This window comes from Panthera leo, chromosome B2, assembly GCF_018350215.1.
Source record: "Panthera leo isolate Ple1 chromosome B2, P.leo_Ple1_pat1.1, whole genome shotgun sequence".
In the NCBI taxonomy this organism is placed as follows: domain Eukaryota; kingdom Metazoa; phylum Chordata; class Mammalia; order Carnivora; family Felidae; genus Panthera; species Panthera leo.
The window spans coordinates 36,292,457-36,318,892 of NC_056683.1; the positions used below are offsets into that span (position 1 = coordinate 36,292,457).

Here is a 26,436-nt window from a genome sequence, read left to right on the forward strand (position 1 = left end):
ATGGGGGGGGGGGTGCATTTGCCTAGAACAAGTTGATTTCTTCTCTGTGCCTTACTTTCCTCATATATAAAATGAAAATGTATTGGATCATTGGTTTTGTAACTTTTTAAACCACATCATGCAGTAAGAAGTACATTTTATGTTGTGATCCAGTATACATGTATGTGTGCCTAATAATGCATATTTGTAACAAAGTCAAAAGTTTTATGAAAGAAAATTTAGCCTTACTAAATCTGCAGTACACTCCATTTCTATTCTGTTTCTTTAAAATGCTGGTGGTACCTTTGAAATTTTTTTTAGATTGAAAACCTTGTAGTAGATTATTTCTAAAAGCTCTTTAGCTCCAAAATCGCATGAGTATATTTTGTGATTTAAAGTGACAAGGAGAAAAATATAGATTTTGGGGGACAAAGTGTCATGAGAGTAGTCACAAAGAACAGTTTCTCTTGTATAGATAGTTATAGCCACTTCAACAAAAAACAATTCCATAAAAATCTAGTTCAAAGTCTTTACTATGTCTCTCCAATTATAATCACTGCTAGTATAAGCCAGTTTTGCTTCCCCTTCTCCCATTAAATTGACCCTCTCTACCTTTTTCTTTTTTCTTTTTCTTTTTTTGCATCCATAGCAATATACTACCATTAACAATGTGAGTGTGGGGTGCTAGGCCCCACGCAGTCAAAATTCTATGTGTAACTTTTGACTCCTGAAAAATTTAACTACTAATAGCCTGTTGTTGACTGGAATTTGTTATATGTATTACATAGTATATTCTTATGATAAAGGAAGCTAAAAAAAAGAAAATGTTACTGAAATCATAAGGATGAGAAAATATGTTGACTGTACTGTATCGAAAAAAATCTGTATAAGGGGACCTGTGCATCTGAAACCCATGTTGTTCAAGAGCCACCTGTAATTGCTACCTAGGTTGCATTAAATTCTGTCTATGACTTAAGTGGTTAATGGAAAAGCTTGATGGGGAAAAAAACCTTATTGCTGGATTTGAATTTAGTTGAAAGTAAGACCAGCTCTCTTAGGTTTTTAAAAGATGTATGGAGAAACACTGTTATCTATGCAAATAAGCTTGTAACTATATTTTCCCTACCGGACCTGTATAAAATGGAAACATGAATAAAATGGAAACAAAAGCTCATCCTTTAGCCATCTTGCAGAAGAATTTGAGCTCCTGAGCTCTAGAGCCACAGTTTACTCTTGAGTAGGCATGCCAGCATCTCTAATGCCTCAGCAAGAACTTGGCTGTAGAGAATGTAATTTTCCTTGTCACTCTCAGTTTTAGTTTTTAGGAAAAAAGATGAATGGAATTTAACATCCATCAAATTGATAAGCACAGTATTAAAAGAGAAATTGGGAATGTGCTGCCATCCTCCTTGACATGCTAGCTTGTTCCCTTAAGTTTGCACTACAGCGTTACTCACACAGAGAGCCAAGTGAGATGGTAAATCACTTTCATGAAATGGGAGCTTTGGGGCCGGTTGTGTTGGGAAGATGTTTTTGCTCTTGATAAAGTACATTCGAAAATGCAAAAGTAATTGCTCTCTCTTTTCAGAGCATATCTTTTTAGGTTTGTATGATTTGTGCTGAGACCATTGAAGTGTAAACTGCCAGGGAAATTGTACTGCTTTGGCAGTGTTGTACCTGGCCTCCTATGCATCTTCTGTTCGTTTTTGTTTGTCCATTACTTTTCAGCTTCTCACAGTTTTAGATCTGTTACTTAGACTTGGCATGTCTTGCCTTGAAACCTGTTCAGTTCTATTTGGTTGATATTTCCACCGCATGCATTCTTTGCCCTAAAGGGTAAAGTGAAAAAAAATGCATAACTATGGTCTACTCATAACAGAAATTCCAACATAGTTCATGTAGAATTTTATTCCTAATTTAATATACTCACAAATTTTCTAGTAATTTTCCTCCCTTTTGGTTTTATTAGTAACCTTCACTCAAGTATAGATATAGACATGTGTATTATTTATAAATGCTGATCTTTATGAAATACCCACATAAAAATGCGATTGTGGCATTTAGTTTTTTATGTGTCACTACTTCTTTCCAAAAAATGGTAGTCTAGTAAAAAATAACATACAGAGTACAATAGACTTTTTCTTTTTAAATGAAAGAATCAGGAAAAAGGGAAAATTCAGATTGATTAGTAGGATAAAGACAAGAGAAATTTGTACACAAATTCACACCCATAAACATCCGTATAACTGTTAAAAGACAGAGTACAGATTGAAACCTGAGCTTCCTAGGAGCCAGAGCAGAAATGGAAATGCAGGTAGTTCACAGATCACCATCCTATGAGCTCTAAAGCAGACAGTGAGAACAGTAGGGAGCAGTGTTCTCAATAACGGTTCTTCAGAATATACTGTTTTACACAATTCTTTCTCATAACATCCCTTGTAAGAAGCCAAAGGCATTTTCTCTGAAAGATGAGTACCAGCACTGACAGTCCAAATACATTTCCTTTTCCTTTTTCTCACTGGTCAGAATTAATGGTAAATACCATCTCACACTAATGCAAGATCTAAGCCCAGTTAGTTGCCTAAATTAGAAAAAGTTCTAAAAAATTCGATTTACAAGGCCTCTTGTTGGGGTACCTTTAGAGTAAGGGACAATTAGAGTTGTATCTGCGTAGAACATTATCACTTAATTTGTTTAGTAGTAATACAACTTTAAAAGGAGGAACTTGTCTATAAATGCCATTAAGCATTTAAAAGATAATTTTAGAATAACTTGCTCCTCTTCCTCATCCCATTCAAAACACATTCACCCATACTTACAAGTGAAATAAAAAAAAAAAAAAACAACCAACTATTCCCAAATGAAAAATATATTTTTAAATGAGTTAGTTTTGCCAAATTTCACCTTTATTAAGTGAATTTTAGACAAAATCAGACTGGATTATTTAATTAGCATAAGGCAGTTGGTTCCTAAGAAGGACTTTCTAATAATTTGTTTTTTCTTTTCTTTTCTTTTTATTTTATTTTATTTTATTTTTTTAACGTTTATTCATTTTTGAGAGACAGAGACAGAACAGGAGTCAGGGAGGGGCAGAGAGAGAGGGAGACACAAAATCCGAAGCAGGCTCTAGGCTCTGAGCTGTCAGCACAGAGCCTGATGTAGGGCTCGAACTCATGAACTGTGAGATCATGACCTAAGCCGAAGTTGGACGCTTAACCAACTAAGCCACCCAGGCACCCCTGATTTGTTTTTTCTATTTGATAGGGAGCTTTAAATGTTTCAGTTCATTGACTTAGTAGTCTTTGTCTATTTGAAAATCAGAATGTAAGGCTGACTTGGCAATTATTAAAAAATATAATAAACATAGCATGACCCTGTTAACATAAAACACACAAAATTTGAATTAGTATCACACTATCTTGTATTTCATGAAGGGTTTCAAGTTGCCTGGAAATAGCAGGTTTTTTTTTTTTCAGATGAATCTTTATTAAACCAGTATCAGCCTGATAACAGTTTTACTGTGATTCAGATTTTCATTAAGACAATACTAGAATTTAATACTTTCTGGGAGAAAGTTTGGATTATTTCCCTGGCTCATGCTGCCCAGTAACCAGAAGCTAGGAAAATCATAGTTAGGATTATTGATCTGCTATTATAAAATCACTAGTAATAATTGTATGTTTGCGACTTGACTTCTTTCAAACCCAATCTGACTTCTTTTAGGCCATTTTGGTCTGTGATACTTTTCATAATATACTGTGTATGCTCCATTTGCTGAGGGGAAAAAATGGGCCTGTATGCATCACCGTATTGCATTTAATTTCCCAGATTTAACCCAGAATTAAATGCAAAATTGTCTGGGCACACACATTGTAAACTCTGGATTATACATGTTTCCATATATTTACTGCTCCTTTGATGGGAGGATAATACTTCTCTGTTCTCATCATCAGATTTGGCCATGTGATATCTTTTAACAAATAAAACGTGAATGAAAAAGTCATATGCCACTAGTGAACAGAAAATTAGGGTATAGTTGCAGCTTTCCCTTTTCCCTCTACCACAAGAGCAGTAGTGTTCCGGTTAGAGCCACTCTTTCATTCTGGATTCCTGGAATGAAGACACATGTGAACAAAACGAACAAACTATTTTTGTTGTAAAGCCTCTAGATTTTAGGGTTGTTTGTTACTACAGCCTAAATTATCCTAAGATGACTCACCATATAAGAACCCCAGATTAAGAGTCTCTATTCTAGACCTAGATGAATGTTTTGACATTCATTTGTTATCCATTTAAAATTTTATTGAACACGTCTGTTTCATGAAGGATACCTACATTATTGCCCATCCTCAGAAAAGTCCTATAGAGTAGGTTTTTAACATTTTTTGCAGGTGAAGAAACAAGTATGGACTTTTTTATGGATGCTGCTTCTAAGAAGCTTAGTGAGGATCAAACATAGGTCTGTCTCATTCTCTTGTATCTCTACTATCCTATTTATCCAGTTGCACAGTTTCCTATCTATCTGTTGCACATATATTGGATAAATCATTTTTTACCAATATATGGAATTAATAATTCAATATTATCGAACAGCAAGACTTAAAAAATATTTTAACGTTTATCTTTTTTGAGAGAGAACACAAACAGGGGAGGGGGGGATAGAGGATCTAAAACATGGTCTGAGCTGTGAGCACAGAGCATGATGTGGGGCTCAAATTCACAAACTGCTACATCATGACCTGAGCCAAAATCAAAGAGTCAGGTGTTTAACTGACTGGGCCACCCAGGCGCCCCCACATGCCTTTAGGAGAGGTTTACACTTGCCAGTTAACCACAGTAACCACTACTCCCTATCCTTTAGGCCAGCTGTCTTTATACATTTCTAACTACCTGATCCTTGAAAACTTTTGAATTTATAACCCCAAGATTGGCTTACATTGTTAATAAAACTGAGTTAAGTATAATTTCCATTTTTTATTGGCATCAGAGAAAATATTTTTCATTGCCAGTCTTGCAATAGCAAAGTTTTAGAAAATTGTGTGCAAGAAGCCAGAATGGAATAATAAAAATCCTAGAGACTTACTATGTACCCGGCATTGTTCTAAGACTTTAACATGTAGTAGCTAACATAATCTACACAGTAACCTTATGAAGTAGATAAAATTATCATTCTCATTTTATAGAAGAAAACTGAAGCCAGAGAAGTTAAATAACTTGCCCAAGGTCACACAGCAGTGAAGAGGCTGAGCCAGGATTTGAACTGTCGGATTCCACACTCCTAAACACCATACTATGACGGGGTAGATAACTGCATGAGCTTTTCTCATGAGTGGAGAAATCTCTTACCTCTTTTGATGGTGGCTTTTATGTAAAGGACAAGATTTTCCTTATATTCTACAGCTTTTTCATAACCAGCCATAGTATTCTTCAGAAAGATCTCTTGTTCTTTCTACTAGTAGACAGATGCCTCCTGGAGATTGTGAATCATGCAAACATACATTATTTTGATACTTTGTGTTCACTGGATAAAAATTAGTCTTTTTCTGAGCATCCCGTGATATATTTTAATAGGTGTAATGAGAAAGTGTTTAGTAAACCCATCACTTTATCCTTTAAAATTTTTTCTTTTAGTAGTTTAAAACAGTGTGTAGTCTGTTACTTTTTGGGAAAGAGATTGATATTCTTAAAATATACCATAGTGCATTGTTTGAAAAATAATTATTTGTGCTGAACATTCTGTGGATTTTATCCTTAGGAAATGTGTGTCTCAGAAGTTACCACCACCACCCCAAGTTGAAAGTCCTGAAGCAGATGAAGTGATCAGCTTGGCAATAGGGTTAAATGTAGGAGATTGGTAGTATGTGACCTGATACGAGATGGTGATGCTGAGAACTGAGTGGAAATGGAATACTAGGGGGTGGGAATAGCTTGCTAAAGGTAAGAGGTGCCCTCCTGGATGGAAGGAAGCCAAGACAACAGGACCAAGTTGTAGGGGTACCAATGGCAGGAGCATGAACGCGGCTCCCCTGCCACTTTGCAAAAAGGGACATGCTAGTGGGAGGTATTTTTTTTTCTTTTATTACTTTTACATGGTGAAATGAAGGGATAGTATTATGAAGACTGTAGGTACAGTTATAAAAACAATCAGAAATCTTTGAAAAAGGAGGTAACCTGACTTTTTTGTAATTTATTCCCAGATACTTTTCTAATTCTTTGTTCCATTATTATTGCGTCTTTATGGGCATTTGAAACCTTAAGTCTGAACTGGAAAAAAAAAAAATCTAGGCTCCAACATCTCCAGCAGTTATGTTCATTCTACACCCATGCCATTGTAGTGATTTGTGAATGATAGCAGGGACTAATGGCCTGAGGAGAGGTCTTTAACTGGTATGAAGGATCAGCTACAAACAGGTAAGTCAGAGGTTTTTGTTTTTAGGTTGTAATTGGCCTTTGTTTTGTCAGCTTTTCTTAATATTTCCACAATTTTCCTAGCCCTATCAATACTTCTGATGGTTGAGCTATATGTGTAGGATATGTGTGTATGTGTGTATGCACACACACATACACATGAACACATATATGTATACACACACACACACACACACACACACACACACACACACATACATCAGCAAATGCTCATCTTGTTGGACCTAGGCTAATGTCACAATATTTAGAAAACTTCTCCCTGTGTTGTCGATTTTTAAAAAACTGACACATTTTGTGGTTAGACTGAAATGAAATAAATAGGTCTCTGGTGCATGTTATTGTAGTACTAATGGATCTTTAGATATTTGCTGTAATGTTAACATGATAATTTATGCCCTGTAAATGAGTAGGAGACACTGTTACTGAAAAAACTGTAGAGTCTGCACAATAAATGCTGTATAAGAAATAAGCCTTCCTCCAAATAACTTTTTTGCTGGTTCACACTTCTGAGCAGTAGGCTCTATAGGTGTGAAGAATCTAGGGACTGTGTATAATTTGTGATAAACCAGATTATAAAAGAAGCTTAATTACTGATAAGAGTTTCGCTTGTAAGCTTTGTCAACTTCATATATTCTCTTGTTGACTATTTTTGCAAGAAGCATTTGAAAACATACTTTGGGGAGCTGTGTAATATTATTTCTGTTCTCAAAGGCTTACAACCCTGTGGTCTAGACCTAAGCAAATAGGACTTGAGAGACGTTTTGAGTCCTATGAGAACTAGTTACCTGTGGTGAGTAGTAAAGAAGAAAACTTTTTATGTGCAGGGATAACTTGTAAAATGTAAACATCTGCTTACTGACAGTGGTGTTTAATATTTTTACTGTATATAGAAACATTCACTTCCTATAACTATTTTGTAGCAATTTGAAGTCCGTTAAGGTCTGAGACAACTAATAAATTTTTTAAGCTTAGTATGTTGAGCAGATCAAATAAGTTATATTCAGCAAATGTATATTGTGTATTATGTGGCAGATATAATATTGTTTTGCTAGGGGCTAGGGTATACAGTGAATAAGACCTTCATTTATTTTTCATCCAACAAGTATATATTAAGTGCTTCTGTGGATATAATCTTAAGGGCTTCCCTGAGGACATCATGCTTACGTTAAAGTTCAAAGATGAGTAGGAGTTACCAAAGCAAATGGCAAGATAAAGAAAAATAGTCACATGCTGTGATCAAAGTACTCCAGGTTGAGAAAAAGCATGGAAAGTTTGAAAAACAGAAAGGACCCTTGAGTGACTGAAGTAGGAGGAGGAGAGGAGAAGCAGTGGCTTAAGAGGAGACTGAAGAGATAGCCAGAAGCCAGTTCTTAAACAGACTTGTTAACTTCTAAACTGTGTTTATGATTTTGGATCTAGTTATAAAGGCAAGGTGCGGCCGTTCAAGGGTTTAGGGAGGAAAATGAACTTACGGGAATTTGGTTTTTACACCACCATGCTGGTTGTTTTGTGGTGAATGTATTAGAGCGGGCCAAGAGCTAGTAGGATGCAAAGAAATCAGGTAGAATACCATTGAAGGAATCTGACAAATGATGACGACTTAGGTTAGCGTGGTAATGGAGAAATGGCTGGGTTCAAGAGATATTGGAGTTGTAAATAACTAGATTCAGAGATTTTTTGAGATGTACAGTTAAGAGTAGGAGAATATGGAGTCTGAGATGATTCCCTCGCTTCTGGCTTCAGCCTCCAGGAGAATGTTGGTGCCATCCCCTGAGATGGGGAGAAGGGCAGAAGACAAGGGTCTATAGTTTCTGAGATATACCTCAAAGATTCATGGGCACAGATGGGGACACAGGACAGGAGTCATTTACCATTAGTAGGATGTATGTGGTACGTGGGAGATTGTAATGTATATATTTTAAACTTACCTGAAAATGTCAATTAGTATCAAAGCAGTGTCAGACAGTGTCTCTTCTGAGATCAGTGAAGACAGTCTCAGTTTTAATTTTTTTTTTTTTTTTTTTTTTTTACGTTTATTTATTTTTGAGACAGAGAGAGACAGAGCATGAATGGGGGAGGGGCAGAGAGAGAGGGAGACACAGAATCGGAAGCAGGATCCAGGCTCCAAGCCATCAGCCCAGAGCCCGACGTGGGGCTCGAACTCACGGACCGCGAGATCGTGACCTGAGCTGAAGTCGGACGCTCAACCAACTGAGCCACCCAGGCACCCCAGACAGTCTCAGTTTTAAAGAGAAGGAATCATTATGAGAATGTAGGTGAGAATATGGTAGGGTAAAGTTTTTTGTTTTTTAAAAAGCTAAAAGAGATTACTAATGAAAGAAAGTTTAAATGAACCTAGCCATATTGAGTAGATCACTGTTTTCCCCATAAGATCCAAAGTTTTAAGTTTTTAAGGTGTTAATAGTAATCTGTCCTTGGTTCTTGCTAATTTTTGTTCCAACGAGTTTGTTTTTTGCTGAGGCTTTTAAACGCAGGTTAACATCCAACTAGGAGAATTTTTTTTTTAGGATTTTAATCAGAAGGCTAAAACTGGTTTATGAATTGGCTAATGGATAATGGGTTTGTAGCTTTTAAAAATAAGGCATCTAAAGTTTATGATTGGGGTCGGGGTAGGAACATACAGCTTTAAAAACCTTAGAAATTACTTATGAATGGAGGCTCTAGCCTATTTAGGACATAAATTGGGGGAAGGGATGAAGAGAAGGAAAAAAAACCCTGTTCTTGTAAAGGAGGCTTTATACAATGCCTTCCATGAACTGAACTTTTAAGATTATTGAATTTTTATTTGCAACGTTTCCACTTTAATTGGCTATTTGAAACATGAAGCATGTTACGGTGTGAAATGCTACAATAAAGCTTTCAGTGGGAAAATGGAATTGTAACCTGTAATCTGTAGATCTATAATCTACAGTCAGGTGGAGTTTGGAGACTGGGAATGGGATGTGGGAACTGGAAAAGTAACCCCTGCAGTCTGCAAGCTGTTGCATTTTGGCAAGCTGGGCAGTGGTTGCTTCACTGTTGTTGGCTGTAGTGGGAAGAGTATGGACATTAGAGTCACATAAACCTGGGTCTCAAAACCCTAGCTCCAGCACTTGTTAGGAACAGGCAGATCGCCCACCCTTGCCATGCCCCACTGTCCTCTGTTAAAGTGTAAGGATGGCATCTACTGCCCAGGTTATTTTGAGGATTAAATGAGAAAATGAACAGAAGGCCTCTGACAGAGTGCCTTGCTCATAGTAGGCACTTAAATCGTAGTTCCTCCTTCACCACCAATTTGATTTTCTTTATACCCAGCTTTAGTATCTATAATAATGATACAGAAGCCTTATTAGTGGCCATATAAACTTAGTGAGTTAGAACAAATGCAGTGGAATCTCTCATTTCTACTAATTAATTATGAAAATAGAAATTCATGGGTACTGAGTACATCATCTTTCAGAAATGCTAATCCAGGTGATTTTAGGAGTGCCCTTGAAGACACACAAAGTAGTTTGTGAGAGGTTTGAAATGACAATGGATAAATAATTTTAAATGTAATCCAGCGATGGGTTTTTCTACAGGAAAACATTTGGCCACTTATCATTCAGTTAGTATTTATTGAGCAGTGTTTTTATCCTGGGGCCATATATTGTGGGATACTGAACAGAAGATTCTTAACGTACCATAGTAGGTCTTGTGCTGTGGGAAATCACAGGGTATTGTGCCAAGAGAATTTGATATTTTGTACCAAATGTTTTAAAAATGCACTTTCTCTCCTACCCAGTTGTTCTGCTTGTAGCAATATAACCTGAGGAAGTTCAATGGAATCTTACTTATAATAGTGAAAAATTGGTAACTGCACAGATACAACAATAGTGAATTGGTTTAATTGCATACCCAGGAGTGATCACACATGTCTGTATGTGACAAAAAATATTCATGATATATTGCTAAGAGCAAAAAGTAGGTTAAGAAGAGGGTTAAAAAAAAGGAATTTATTATCAAAGAAAGTAAGTTTAGTGAAATCTTTTCTGAATCACTGTTGTGTATTCTCTGCCTTAAAGAAATTGTTCAAAAAGTTGTCCTAATCTGGAAGTGGGATGGGAGTTAAAGGAGCTAAGCCGCTTACCAAATCTGTATAGTACATTGGATATACAAACCAAAGGTAAGTTTTGAGTAATAATCAGATAAAGTATAGTCCCAGCGAGGCTGCTCAGGTGAATGGGCTTGTCAGCAGAGCAGGGCGAGGTGTTGTTACAATGTTCTCAGTCTTTTGAGGTACACTTTCTAATAAGATTGACTTGTGAAAGAAAGCATTGCAAAAGCAATGGGAAAAAATATGTCCAGTGAGTATATGGGCAAGTAGTCTCAGGGACTATATTGGCCATTTTGGCTCAGCTGGTACCAGTAGGTCATTTTCTCTTGTGGAAACATCCCATTTCTAGATATTTCAGATTCTAAGAGTTACCTTCATTGAGAAATTATTTTTCCTTTTAGTTGATAATAAGTTAAGCTGCCAGGATCTTGGCTTCTTTTCACTTCTGCACAGGAATCCTATTAATCCAAAGGTTTTTACTTGAGTTTTACAAAACTATTTTGGAAAACTTTATTTACATTCACCAAGCTTACACCTTCGGATATACAATTAACTCTACCAATTTACAATAATAGGTAATTATTCCTTTTTTTTTTTTTTTTTCCTCATAGAAGTTGATAAGCTCGGAGTTTTCTGGTTTTCCCATTTATATGAGAACTGTACAACAAATGGAACAAGGCTTTACTGTGGCTGGATCAAATGAAGTGACTATTTCTTCACCTTTTCCGTACTGCTTTTCAGAGTAGAGTGATGAAAGGCAGTCTCTCTGCCTGCTTTGTTCACTTTTTTACATGTGGTGCAGATCTGCTCCCCTTCAACCTTGGAATAGACTTCTGGGATTTTTTTTTTTTTCCTTTCTGTGTTTGTTTGTTTGTCAGTTGTCAGAAGTTGGATACCAAAAGATTCAGAAAGAAAGGAACAAGAGAGTAGGAACTAAGATGCAAATGTCAGGGCTAAAAGGAAAAGAGAATTCATGATCTTTCTATAAACTGGGAAAATACCTTTTATTTTTAATGGCTAGCATTTGTTGAGTACCCATGTGCTAGTTACTTTATGCACATTATCTTATTTAATCCACACTATTGTGAGAGGAAGAAATAATTCCCTCCTTTTGTTTTACAGACAAGGCCCCAAAAGATTAAACAGTTTTCTTTTAGCCATGTGTCCATTAAATAGCAAAGTTAGGATTTGAATCCAGGTCCAACTTTAAAGCTCTTTGTAGTATATAAGCTGCTCATATTGGCCCGAGAGTTAGAAAACTCTTAGGATTTAGCTCTGTGAGTTTCTGGTGACTTGAATTAGCTTTCTTGGCCCTTGCTTTCTTCTTTATCTGTAAGATGAGAGGATTGGGCTGGATCTTTAAAGTTAATTCTGACTGTAAAATTATTTGATTTCTGGGCTCTTTTTTGAATCCGATCAGAGAATGTGTAGAGATTCTGCTAGCTCTCTTGTGTGTAGCCAGTTTGGTTTGTAATGATGATTTTTTTTTTTTCACCTGATCATCCTGTGGAGGTGCAGAAAAGTCATCATGGGAGAATGGGTTAAAAGAAGGCACATTGTGTCAACTGAAGATTCACAAAAGAAAACTTAAAAGTACTTGAGCATGGAAAGCCTGGGCTGGAGATTTGTGTGGGTGGGACCTGGTTATTGTCTGTGGACACCAATTTCATTTACCCTTAAGTGTTATTGTGCTTGAGTGAGTGAGTTTGTGTGTCTGTCTCCAGACATTGGGGATTGTGCTAGATGGTATAATGATGACTTAGTTCTTTTAGGGCCTTGTAACATTTCCAATTAAATGGTAGAGATGGTTATAGGAGGGACACGATGATTATTGACATAAGAGAGCTAATGAGATGACATGACATAAAGAAGCATCATTGTTACATTATTATAGTATTTTTATTCCATTTTTATGGTACCTTTTCCTCTAAAGGTGCTGTACAAATAACATTGAGGTAATAAGCCATTTTAAAATGCCAAAACACTGAAGAATGAGGAAGTAGCTAGGAGAAATAAATATACAGAAAAGAAGCAATAGAGGCTTTAGATCACTAATCAGCACAAAGATTAGTGATTCTTTGGCTAAATCCCTTGCACTCAACATGGGTTCTGTGAATCATTAGGGACTTGACATGGAGGTCTTTTTTTGAGCCAAACTAGTGCTCATCATTTTACATCCTGTGGTTGTGATTAAAGACCATGGATGGGTTTTAGTGTCAGATGGACCTGTATTTAATTCCTGGTCTTGCTACTTAGTAACTTTAACTTGGAACAAATAACCTAAACTTTCTCAGCCTCAGTTTCTTTATCAGTGAAGTGGTATATGACTATATAATTATACTTCCCTTGTTAGGGTTGTCATGAGAATTGATGTACATGAGTTATACGCATAAAACATTTAGTTCATTGCCTGGCACATGGTATGCACAACATAAGTAATAGCTCAGTACATGTTAAAACAGTGATTCTGATGAGGTGATAAGAGCGTAATAGTAGTTTCTCTGTGGTTTAAAAGGTAAAGCAATGTAGAGTTGTCGGGATCTTCTTTTCCTTCTCTGAATTGATAAAGTATAATATGTAGTTTATAGACTAGCATTAGATTTTTAAATGAAAAATACAGAGACTGTACCTAATAGTCTTAAGTTACATACCCAACACCAACTTGGAGAAATGAAAAATTACAGATAGAATTGAAGATCTCTGTTCCTCTTTGCCCTCCCTTTCCCCCCACCCCAGACATAACCATTATTCTGAATTTGGTGTATCATCCCCATACATGTCATTATATTGTAATTATGTATCAATAAACAATATATGGTGTTTTTACATATTATAAATTTTTATATAAATATTATACTATATATATCCCTCCATAGCTTTTCTCACTCAACATTGTTTTTGTTGTATTTGTAGTATTATCCATTAATTTTAACTGCCCTCTAGCATTCCCTTATGCATAAATTTTATTTTAATCTGTTCTGTCAGTGTACACTATTCCTATTATTTTTGCATACCTCTCACCTTCACATCCCCCCTCCCTCAACCTAAGAAGTAATCACTAGCCTGAATTGTATTAATTATTTTTTAATGGTTTAAACATACATATTTCTAGGGGCGCCGGGGTGGCTCAGGTGGTTGAGCTTCTGACTTCAGCTCAGGTCATGATCTCATAGTACGTGGGTTTGAGCCCCACATCATGTTCTATGCTGGCAGCTAAGAGCCTGGAGCCTGCTTCATATTCTGTGTCTCTCTCTCTCTGTCTCTCTCTCTGCCCCTCCCCCGCTTGAGCTCTCTCACTCTCTTTCTCTCTCTCTCAAAAATAAATAAACATTAAAAAAATTTTTGAACATACAAATTCTAAATAATATATTGAGTTTTGACTCTTTTTAAGGTTTACATAAGCACAATCTTACTGTGTTATTTAGTGACTTGTTTTTTTCTTTTCAGCGCTATGATTTTGAGATTCATTCCTGCTGATGTGTGTAGCAGTCATTTTCACAATATACATTATTCCTTTATATGAATTTAGTATGGTTTATGGACCTTCAGGTTGTTTCTGACATTTTGGTATTGCAAACAATATATAATTAACATTCTTATACATGTGCGTTGACATTGTACATGTGTGTTAGACATAGATCTAGGTGTGAAATGACTGAGGTATAATGTTATGTACATGTTTATCTTTACTGGATATTGATGAGTAGTAATTTCTTTATCATTTATTTATAAGTATTTTCTGATTTCTGATTTGACCCATGAGTTTACTTTAAATTTTTAATAAAATATTAAAAATTTTTCAAATACAGAATTTTTTATCAGAATCTAATTTACTTGCTCAGTGATCAGCTAATAATGCTTTTATCTTACTAATTCTTTGGCATCTGTTAAGACTTCTGCTTTATAGGTTAATGTGCGATCAGCATTTAGCCAGGTATAGCCGTTTTTATAAATATTTCTCATATGTTTGAAAATAATTTATTATCTTATTGTTGAGTATATGAGTCTATGCTTATTAATCCTCTTTAATTTTACTAATTATTTTGGCTTAGACAGATATATTAAAATCTTCCCATTATGATAGTAAATTTGTCAGGTTCCCATAAATAGAATCATTTTTGCTTTATATATTTTGAGGCTTTGTTATTAGGTACATACAGGTTTAGAATTGTTTTATCTTCCTGGTAAATTCTTTGCTTTTAAACTTTTTTTTTTTTTTTTAACTATTCTATAATCCTCTTTTTTTCTCTAGTTTTTGTTTTGTTTTTTTGCCTTAGTCTACATTTTCTGATAGTACTGTGGCTATAACTGGCTTTTTAATCATGTATCTTTGCTGGTATTATTATAATGTACTTTAGAATTTTCTTTATACTCATGTTCATGTTTCTAGTGTGTCTCATAAACTACATAAAACAGGATTTTGTTTATTCAATCTGAATATTTTCTTAGTTTAGTCAGTTTAAAGTTATTACCATTACTAATATATTTGTACTTATCTCTACAATCTTATTATGTGTTTTCTGTTTACCCTGTTTTTTTTCTGTGCTCATTTTTTCCTTTTTACCTGTCCTGTCTTGATTTGAATAACTTTTTTTAAATCTCTTTATCTATGTGTCTAATTATATACCTGTCTATCTATTTATTATTTTAGAGAGCAAGCTTGAGCTGAGGAGAGGGGCAGAGGGTGAGAGGGAGAGAATTTTAAGCAGGCCCTAGGCTCAGCACAGAGCTGACACGGGGCTCAATCCCACAACACTGGGATTGTGACCTGAGTTGAAATCAAGAGTTGGACGTTCAAACTACTGAGCCACCCAGGTGCCCCTGAGTAACTTTTCTTTATTTATTTTTCCCTTCTACTGATTACTCCTAAAATTTTAATTTGTATTTGGCTTTGTAAACTCTTACATTAAAATTGGTATGTCTACCATTTCTCTGAACAATACATGGACCTTGGAAAGTTTTAACTCCAGTTATCCTCTGTCAGTGAAGGGCTTATATGGTATATGTTTTTGATCCGTTTTTTTACTTCCGTTTTTTTTTTTTTTTTATCACCAAGTGTATTATTGCTGCTGTGTCATTTAATTTTTATTTTTGTACTTTTATTGTCTTCTAATTCCCAAGGAAATTGTGAACTCCTTAATTAAGCTGGTTATATCACTCTTTTTCTTCAGATTTTCAAAAGAAACAACCAGACGATGATTCTGCTCCAAGTACCAGTAACAGCCAATCAGATTTGTTTTCTGAAGAGACCACCAGTGACAACAACAATACCTCGATAACCACGCCAACTCTTAGTCCCAGCCAGCAGCCGCTTCCGACAGAACTGAATGTAACTTCACCAAGTAAAGAGGAGTGTAAGTGCCCAGATCCTGTGAAGTGGTAGAGAAAGCAGCCCAAGAATCATATCATGAGCTTCTTGGTAATGCCTTGTCTAGAAAACAAGATAGCAGCTTTTCTAATTCAAGATAAAGTTTTGACATGTAGGCCCAATTCAACAAGTTAAGAGAATATGTCTTAGCTGTTCTGTAGAGCTTAAGGTCTTTTTTAAAAGATAGTCTTCTGTGTTAACTGTCAAGTACGAAGTTTCGAACCAGTCTAGCTAGGGTAGTGGTTCTCAATCCTGGCTGCAAAACAGAACCCACTAGAGATTTAAAAAAAAAAAAACAAAAACAATTTTAGTTTTCAGCCCCATTCCCTGAGTCTAATTTTATTGACCTAGAGGGAGGCCCAGGGATCTGTTTCTGTTTTTTTTTTTGTTTTTTTTGTTTTTTGTTTTTTTTTTGCTTTGTTTTGTTTTTAACTTTGCAGAGGATCCTAATGTGTGCTAATTGATGAGAACCACTGGTCTAGAGAACTTCTAATTTAGGAACCTTGGATCGAAAACTTACCTATGTCACTAACTGGGCCTCGAATGTTTCTAGGCAATTAACTGAGATAGTAACTTCATAGAACATAGGATATTTGAAGAGAGTAGGAAGTGGTTTCTGTTCTTCTATAAGTCCTCAATGGTAGAATACTATTGTTATTATATATGTGATATGGAAGTCCATTGTCCACTTAAATTTTTAAATGCTTTAACCATCTTCTTTAGGACACAACTTATAACCATATGTGTTGAAAATTTTAGGCACATTTTGACATAGCAGTTTTTGCCTTTTAAAAGCTTTAATAACAGGTTGAAGTTTGCTGTTTCAGAGTTAATGAGCATATAGAAATCCTTGGAATATGGTAGGTTAGAGTGTTCTGTCTAACTTTGGAAAGATAAGCAGAGAACAAATGATCATAAGCCAGTGTACTAGGTAAAATTGAGAATATAATAGTAAGGAAGACCATTGTCTGTGTCTTCAGAGAATTTACTTATTAGAGGAAATTAAATATATTTGTTATATCAGTGGTTCTCAACCAGGAGTAATTTTGCCACCCACCCCCCGCCACCACTGCAGCTGAACATCCTACACTGCACAGGACAGCTCTCCACAGCAAGGAGTTATCCAGCCTGACATGTCAGTAATGCCAGTGTTGATAAACCCTGATACCTGGTTTTATGTGCCCATTTTAATGATTCTTCTTATGTATTAAAGACCGTGACTCTTGAAGAAGGGTGTTGGTTTACTGGAGAAAGTGGTCTTGAAATAGACACAGATGGTGAAAAGACATTCTAGACAGAGTAGGATGAGCTGTGCAGAAAAGCTACATAGGGTTTTATACTGGCAAGTGACCCCTAGGACAAGGTTGGAAAGGTAGATGATGGTCAAGTCATAAATGCCCAGCTAAGCTATTTGGATGTTATATGATAGTCATGTTTTTGAGCAAAGAAAGTAATATTATTACAGTTCTTTTGGAGAAGTAACCCTGAAAATGGGAAGGGTTATACTAGAATAGTATTGCAGAGAAAGAATTTTTTAAATACTGTAACTTATTGAATAGAGGCCCAGGGGAAGGTGTAGAAATCATTTAAGAGGAGGGAAGAAGAAAGCATTAAAATAGTAGTAGTAATGTTAAGGCAATGGGTTTTATTTTGTTATTAAAAATCTATTTGTGTCATGTACTTATTGAGAAACACTGATAAAAGGTATGACCCCTTGTCTCAGAAAAATACATACTATCCAATTTTGAATAAAAATTTTTTTTTTTAACAATTTTTTTTTTCAACGTTTTTTATTTATTTTTTGGGACAGAGAGAGACAGAGCATGAACGGGGGAGGGGCAGAGAGAGGGAGACACAGAATCGGAAACAGGCTCCAGGCTCCGAGCCATCAGCCCAGAGCCTGACGCGGGGCTCGAACTCACGGACCGCGAGATCGTGACCTGGCTGAAGTCGGACGCTTAACCGACTGCGCCACCCAGGCGCCCCGAATAAAAATTTTTTAAGCTCAATGTAGCCTTTAGGTGAAGAATTCCTTGTCTAAGGGAAAGATTGGAGCTGGCCAGGATCTTACCTGATTGGATTCATACATACCAGGATTAGACCACAAAAAACAGCTTGAGCAGCCAAGTTGTGTGCAAGAGGAAGATAATAATAGCTATCATTTATTGAGCACTTTATGTGCAAGATAGTGTTCTGTTTTGCATATTTTCTCTCTTATTCTTCATGATAATCCAGTACAGTAGATACTATCATTATCCCTATCCTGTAGATGAGGAAATAGGTACAAAGAGGTCAGGTAATTTGCCTGTGGTCACAAACAACTAGATACTAGAACCAGGATTCAAATTTAGACATTTGGCTTCAGAATCCATACTTTTGATTAGTTAATTCACAATGGGAAACATAATTACCACAGAGAATAGAAATTTTCATGTTGGCAAGATCAGCACTTTGTCTCTCTATAATTAAGGTATGTGGAAACTCAAATTATAACCAAAAGTTACTTTGTTAATTCATCATGAAAAATCCTGTAACAGAGATTGGAAATAAAAATTTATACATATGACTAAAAGATTTTCTCTGGAGGCAGACCTTTCTGGAAAGCCAACCAAACAAGGATTTAATATAGCAAATGGCAAAGTATGGCCTCAGTAAGTGGAATTAAAATGAAGTGAATTTTTAATTGAGTCCAGCAGATTGTGAGGTACACTCTAACTACATACAGGGAAGGTGTTGCATTCAATGCAAGATTACATCTTCATACCCTTTTCTCCTTTCTCTGCCTGGGCTTACACCCACCCTGAGCTCTGGAGCCCCTAGGACACAACACTTCCTGTGTTTCCATAACTTGCAATTCTGGGCCATTGTACACTGCCATGTTTTTTCTTTTGATAAATAAATACCTTCCATCTGAGTAAAGGTGTCTAGTTCTACTAGCTTCAGATCCATTCTTTCTGATGACATTACTGTTTTGAACCATTTTGTGTTTGAGTTAAACTCTCTGAAACAAATCTCATTTCCTAACTCTTATGAGGCTCATTGTTGTAGTTCTCAGGTTTTTATAGATATGAGGAATTGAGGTTTGCTAATCTGAGACATGATGACTTTCATGTTCAAGTGGGCAGTTTGAGTTGGAGCTCAGGAGAAGGGGAAGTCAGAGTGAGCTTCAAACACTTGGGAGATGATAGTTGAAGCCTTAATGGTTAAATGAGATTGGCAAAGATGAGAGCAATTAAAAACAGTGAGAATAGAACCTTGAGAGTGAAATCAAGACAGAGTAGGAAACTGAAGAAGTCAGAGAAGAGGAGAATGATAATTGGTAAGGTCACAGAAGCCAAGGAACAAATTTCAACTTATGATGTGGTCTTTCATAATAATAGTGAAAATATGGCTTAGTCAGTTAAGCGTCAGACTCTTGATTTGGGCTCAGGTCATGGTCTACAGTTCGTGGGATTAGTTCGTGGGATTGAGCCCCACATGTAGCCTACTTGAGATGGTTTCTCTCTCTCCCTCTCTCTGCCCCGCCCCTCTGTTTGCACATGTGCACTCTCTCAAAATAAATAAACTTAAAAAATAATGAAAATGTAAGGTCACATTTATGAAGTGTCTGCTGTATTCTAAGCACTCTTCTAAGCTCTTTACATGTAGTAATATTTAATTTTCACAGGATCTTATGAGGTAGGTGCTTTTATTACTCTTGTATTTACAGACGAGGAAGGTAAAGAGTAGAGAGGTTCAGTAACTTCAGTCCAAAGTTACAGAGCTTCTGCTTCTCAATATAGTTTATGTTCCAGCCCACTAATTTGGCTCCAAAGCAAGTGTTTGCAAGCACCCACAATAGCTTATTGCCTCATCATTGTTAAAATGCTGTAGAGAGTGTCAGCTGACCAGAGACACTTGGTTTTGATGATCTTGAGACTGATTACCTAAGTATAAGCTATTTAATCATCTTTTTCAGTGGCTTGTATATTCATTTAGCAATCTTTGCTGAGAGCCTACTAAATGTGAGGTACTAGGTTAAGTGCTGGCTACAGAAATGAGTAAGGTTAGGTCTCTATCCCCCAAGGAGGTCACCTTTTCAAATATATATGCTACTCCCTGAGATTCTGGCTTATTCTCCCAAATGGGTTCAGAAGAATTTGGGGTGTCAGGGAGGCAGCAGCATGAACAGTGGTCAGTAAGCAGGTTATTTGTAAAAGCTTTCTCAGGTGGGTGTTGCTACCTCAACAAGATTGAAAACTATGTGTGCCTGGTTTGTGGGTGGGGGATATAGGGATGAAGAAACTAAGGAAGTTTGTTAAAGTGTTAGGGTAGATGCATTGTAAGTCAACATGAGATAATTATGGTGGTTGCCAAGTAGCAGTGAAGACCCAGGTGAGAGTAGACAGCCTGATCGATAGGCACCTTAGAGATTTCTGCAGCTATGCTGTACTGTAGAAGCAGGGTGGAGGGAGCAGAGGAAGGGGATTACTTCTGTTGATCTTTCAGCAACCTCAAGGGACCAGAATTTCATCTGTTGGCCCTTCGTAGCTTCTCTTATATAGAGGTAAAGAGATGTGGGGTGTGGGAGTTGCTGGGAAATGGGTTTGTGTTGCAGATCCGAGTACTACGTACTTTGTTAACTATACAGTAATTGTGGGTCTACTGTTACTATGTAGAACTGGAAGTGTAGTGTATTCTTCAGGACTTGTGGAAAGTTTTTGTCTGTAATAATCAAGAGAATGGGTATTATTTATATCTGCTTTTTTACTTCCCACTGTGAAATGAATATAGGACAAGAAATGAAATATATGTGGTGAGCGTCTGGGTGCATTAGTGCTGTTCTAAAAAGACTGCAGATAGGGTAAGAACTACTGACAAGCATGTAAAGCAAAGAAGCAGGGCAGATTTTTATCCAGAAGAATTTCTTAAAACCTGACTGAATGTCAAATAACACAGATATCCAAAAGCTCCAGATAAAGTTTGTGATTTTTGTCTGAACACTCACATACCTCTTCCTCTCCCTTTGTTGTGTGACTACAGAACAGTCTGTGGAACTTTTAAGCCATTAGAAACTTGTTTAAAAAAGCAGTGTAAACAAAACTCAAAGAGTGACCAAAGGACTTGTCACAGTATTTAAATGCTATAACAATGGTAACAGCTAGCTCTGGACTCCTCAAGTACCAGGCACTATTCCAAATACTTTATCTGCAGTAACCTACTTTATCTTCATAATTACCCTGTATGGTAGAGATTGTAACCATATCTGTTTCACAGGTGTGGAGGTGGAGGCACAGGATGATGGTTCAGTATCTTACCCAAGATCACAGTAGCCTGATTCTGGCATCACACCATAACTTCCTGCCTCTGTGGTGATTTATGGTATAAAGGACATTGCGTGCAAATGTAAACTACAGAGGAAGGAATGTTGCATAAACATTTAACAAGAGCAAAATAACCTTTCTTCTGCTTTTGCTACTTATTCGCTGTTTTCCCAATTTCCAGGGTTTTCATAGAGGAGATGAAGTGTGATTTGTACTTCTGTTTCTTGACCCAACTTTTTTTTTTTTTTAATGTTTATTTTGAGAGAGAATGGGAGCAAGAGAGAGGGGGAAGGGTAGAGAGAGAGAGAGAGGAAGAGAGAATCCCAAGCAGGTTCTACACTGTCAGCACAGAGCCGTAGGCAGGACCTAATCTCACAAACTGTGAGATCATGTCCTGAGCCAAGATCAGGAGTTGGATGTTCAACCAGCTGAACCACCCAGGCGCCCCTTGACCCAGCTTTTAAAGGGAGAAAGGATAATATCAGGTTGTAGATAGAAAACACCGGAACCAGTTGTTTTATTTTTAAATGAGGGGCATATTGACTGGTCACCTTAAGTCAGGGTCTTATCAGATAGGGCTTAAAAGATGAAAAAATGTCCTTTTCTTTCTCTGTCTTATAAATCAGCTTTCTTGTTATCCTGAGCATGTCACAGGTAGACCTGTTTAGGAGACTTCTGATGTGCGTACCTACCTAGGTTTTGGGTTTTGTTTTTTTTTCCCCAGGCCCACTACATACTGGATAGAAAAAGAGGTGTTGGAGGAGATTTGGCTGGTCTGTTTCTTTCAAGGCCAGAGAGGAAGAGAACTGATACTCAAACAGTTGAAATCCATACCTAGGAAAGAGTGATGGCAAGAAATGGGCTTGTTTTCAAACATTCTGACATTCTAATCCAGCAGTTAGAGAGTGCCCACCTCATACAGAATACTTTTCCTAAGCTCTGTAGAGGCACATACTAAGAAATAAACAGCAGCCACCACATATATAAAACTATTGTTTATAAGAGGAATTGGCAAAATATGGCCCATGGGCCACATCTAGACTATCACATGTTTCTGTGTGGCCTGTAATGATTTTAGATGATTGAAAAAAGTCAAAAGAACAATATTTTGTAACATGTAAAACTTATATGAAATTTAAATTTCAGTGTTGATAAAGTTTTATTGGAATATGACATGCTCATTCATTTATGTATTATGTCTGCGACTACTTCTGCACTACAATGGCAGAATTGGGTAGTTGCTACAAAGACCCAGTGATTCTTTACAGAAAAAGTTTGCTAACCCCTGTTTAGCAGAGCACTTTAACAAACATTATTTTCCTGGGATCTTTCTGACCATGTGCAACGTAGGCAGGGCAGCTATTCTTCCTATTATTCTACAGCTGAGAAAAAGGTTTGCATGCTAATTTGCCTTGAGTCACATGACAGGACTAGCACTCAGCTCTGGGCCTTTTTCATCTATAATACTCCAGATTTTTCATATTCTTCTCTACTGCATCCACCCAAGAGATGCTTTTGTTATAGCCAAAAGAAAATATACAGAAAAAGTGAGAACCATACTAACTGGAATGTTAATGAAGATTGTTAATGATTAAAGCTTCATTTCCAAGTGCTGGCTGGATTTTCTTTTAATTATGACAGTGATTCCCAAAATAGAAATTTGAGAACATTCTTTATCTGTGGTTAAATTAATGTCCCCTGAAAAATGAATATCACAGCCACCAAGTAGTTAGACTGTTTGTTTTTACCAATTAAATTTCTAATAATCTTTCAGCGAAACTAGTTTTCCCTTTTTTGGACTATGCCTACTTCAGAAAACCAGATAGATATTGGGCAAAACAGGCTGGCTTATTCTAGTAGAACATTTAGAAAATATTACCTATTAAAAAAATGCTTTATGACTTCCTGCTGGGCTGGTTTTAAGTGAAATACGGTGGGGAGATTTATTCACAGTTCTTTCTGTATGTGTCTTTCTCTTCCCTTTTCTCTAATGAAGCTCGAAGCATCAGGCCGTTTATCAGAGATAATTATACAACAGATGGAGCTTTTCTGATATATAATAGTCTCAAAGTGGAAGATTCTTTCCCATAATGAAGAATGCCCAAACTTTAAATGTCTCTTTTGATTTTAATTTAAAGGTATTTTTTTTTCAGTGCATTTATTTATCCTGGAGCTGATTCTCTAAAGCATTCTGCTTTTATTATGGCTATGTACTAAAAAGATTGATACTTTGCAGTACAGTATGATAATGTACAGTTATATGATGTATCAAATTGAATGGCTGTAATTTACCAGGAATCAATGTATGGAATCATTAAATTAATCCCTGTCAAAAAGCAGAAGGACTTGAGCAGTTTAGCAGTGTTTTCTTACTGAAATTATTTCTATTCCATAATGTTATCTGGGTTGAAACTTGTTGAGGCACTTTATAGGATCATGTGACCTTCAACAAGTAGTCAAAATAAAGACCAAATTAAAGCAAAACAATGATTTTTAAATTACTCATTTGATTGCTTTTTTTTTTTCTTAAAAGATTTGTAAATCCTATTTTTTAAGTACACAAGTAAAGCAATAACATACACAATATACAATAAACATACAGGTTTATATAGAATAGAAGGTGAAAATACTTCTTTTATATCTCCACCCCCAAGCCCCGCTAAATTCCCATTTCTTCCAGAGATAACCATTGTTTATTCATTTTGGGTTATACATTCTTTTTCAAGTTATATGTATTTTGGCATACATAAAGATTTTCTTCATTTTTAAAAACCTTTTTTTTTTTAAGAGAGAGAACATGCAGTTAGGGGAGAGGAGCAGATGGAGGGAGAAAGGGAAAGGGAAGGAGGGAGGGAGGGGGCAGAGAGAGAAGGAGAGAGAGAGAGAGAGAGAGAGAGAATATCTTAAACAGGCTCTATGCTCAGCACAGAGCCCAACGTTCAAACCCAGGACCCTGAGATCATGACCTGAGCCGAAATCAAGAGTTGAACGCTCAACCTACTGAGCCACCCAGGTTCCCCAATTTTCTTCATTTTTATTCAAATGAGTGCATATTCCATTTATTGTTTATAACTTGTTCTTCCATTTAACAGTATATTTTAGAGATCTTGTCAGATCAATACATAAAGATCTGCCTACTTCTTTTTAAACTGCTGCATAGTATTTCATATTTTTATTCTCTTTTTTTGAGACTTTCTAACATTTCTCTATAAGCCATGTGAAGTAGACATTTTTGTACATGACTAATGGTGCATGTGTCATTTTTCCATGATGAATACATGGAGGAGGAACTAAGGAATCAGAATATGTATATATATATTTTAACTTTTGATATACATGGCCCAAATTAATTTCCAAAATGACATTATCAAATATACCCCTAAGAATGGTGTTTGAGAGTGTTTCCCGTACTTTTACCGTTGTTAGGTGTTCTGGGGGGAGGAGACAGTAGGCAAAAGAATAGCTCATTTTAATTTGCATTCCCCTGACATCTCCTGATACTGAGATTGAGCACTGCTGCACATTTGTTAACTGTTCATGCCTCCAGTGATTTGCCTATCTCTATTCTTTGCTTATTTATTTTTTTTATTAACTCTTTTCCTTACTGATTTGTAGGAACTCATAAGTCTTTGTTATGTATCTTGCAAATGTTTTCTTCTAGTATGTCACTTGGCTTTTAATTTTGATTTGGGTGTCTGAAATTTTAGTTGAAAATTTACAGGTTTTTTAAAGTTAAGTCTGTTGGTCTTTTGTCTTCTAGGGTTGTGTCTTTCTTAGAAGGCTTTCTTTGCTACAGGGTTATAAAAATATTTTTTAATGTATTTTAATACTTTTATAATTTATCTTTTTCTATATTTAGCTCTTGAATCCATCTGGAATTCATTCTGTATATGATAGGAGTATAGGGATTTACCTTTATAATTTTTCTGAATGGAGAACCAGTGATCTCAAAACCATTTATTAAATAGGCCTGGTTTGTAATTCCATTAATATTATATAAACACGGATCTGTTTTTAGGCTCTTTTATTTTATTCCAGTTGTCTACTTGTATATTCCTAAAACTGGAATATATCTTTGTGGTATGTAATGATGTCTGGTAGAGCTAGTCCCCTTTAGTTTATTTTTTTTTTTCTAAATTATATTAGCTATTCTTTTGTATTTTCTTGATGAATTTATAGTCAGCTTGTCAAGCTGTATTAACAATTACAGTGTGATTCTGATTAGGATTATATGGAATACGTAGATTTATTTGGAAATAATTGACATTTTAATACACTATTGAGCCTTCTCATAGGAATATTGTTTGTCTTCATTTATTCAGATCTTATATATTTTTGAGTAAACACCTATCGTTTCTTCTTGTAAATCTTAAACATTTCTTACAAGATTGTCTCCCTTCCAGCTTTGTATATTTTTCTTTTTCTCATTTCTAACTCTAATAGGACTACTTCTAGTAGCATTTCACGGTTTAGTATTTGTGGTGGGGTTTTTGTTTTTGTTTTTGTTTTTGTAGCTATTATTTATCAGTTGAAGGAAATTCTTTTATTTATAGCTTGCTAACTTTTTATTTTTAAGTCAGAGAGGAGTGTTGAATTTTATAAAATACCTTTGGTGGGGGCATCTTTGGAGATGATCAAATGGATTTCTCCTTTAATATGTAATCTCTTAATTTAATGGATTTCCAGCATTAAACTATCTTTGCATTCCCTGAATTAAACTCTACTAGTTCTTTCAGTATACTGCTGGGTTCAAAATGCTAATTTTATTTTAAATTTTACACCTTTTTAACAAGTAAGTTAATTTTATATATATGTGTATTTATATTATTGTGGGCATGCTATTCCTGTCTAGTTCTGGCATCAGTTACATTAATCTCATAGAAAGCTATTCATCTTTTCCTGTGCTCTAAGCAGGTTTTTGTATTATGTTCTCACATTATGTAACGTGTCTATTCTTTGAAAGCTGGAAAAACTTATTCATAAAGCTGATTGGCCTGATATCTGATATTGGACTTTTCATATTTTCTACCTTATTTAAAGTCAATTTTGATATTAATAAAAACATCCATTTCATCTATTCTTCTAAATTTCTTGAAATGCATAACTTTCATTTATTAACTTTACTTTTTAATATTTTTTAAATGTTTGTTTAATTTTGAGGCCGGGGAGGGGAAGAGAGAGGGGGATAGAGGATCCGAAGCGGGCTCTGTGCTGACAGCAGTGAGCCCAAAGCAAGGCTTGAACTCATGAGCCTTGAGATG

General features: G+C 35.9%; 1 protein-coding gene across 2 annotated transcripts in view; it reads left to right on the forward strand.

Moving 5' to 3' along the window:
- ZFAND3 (zinc finger AN1-type containing 3) overlaps window positions 1-26,436 on the forward strand; it is a 321,058-nt gene that overhangs the window by 228,909 nt on the left and 65,713 nt on the right. For both annotated transcript variants that reach the window (XM_042938620.1, XM_042938621.1), the window contains exon 3: window positions 15,676-15,858. In XM_042938620.1, coding sequence (XP_042794554.1) covers window positions 15,676-15,858 — 183 coding nt within the window. The remainder of the gene's footprint in view (window positions 1-15,675; window positions 15,859-26,436) is intronic.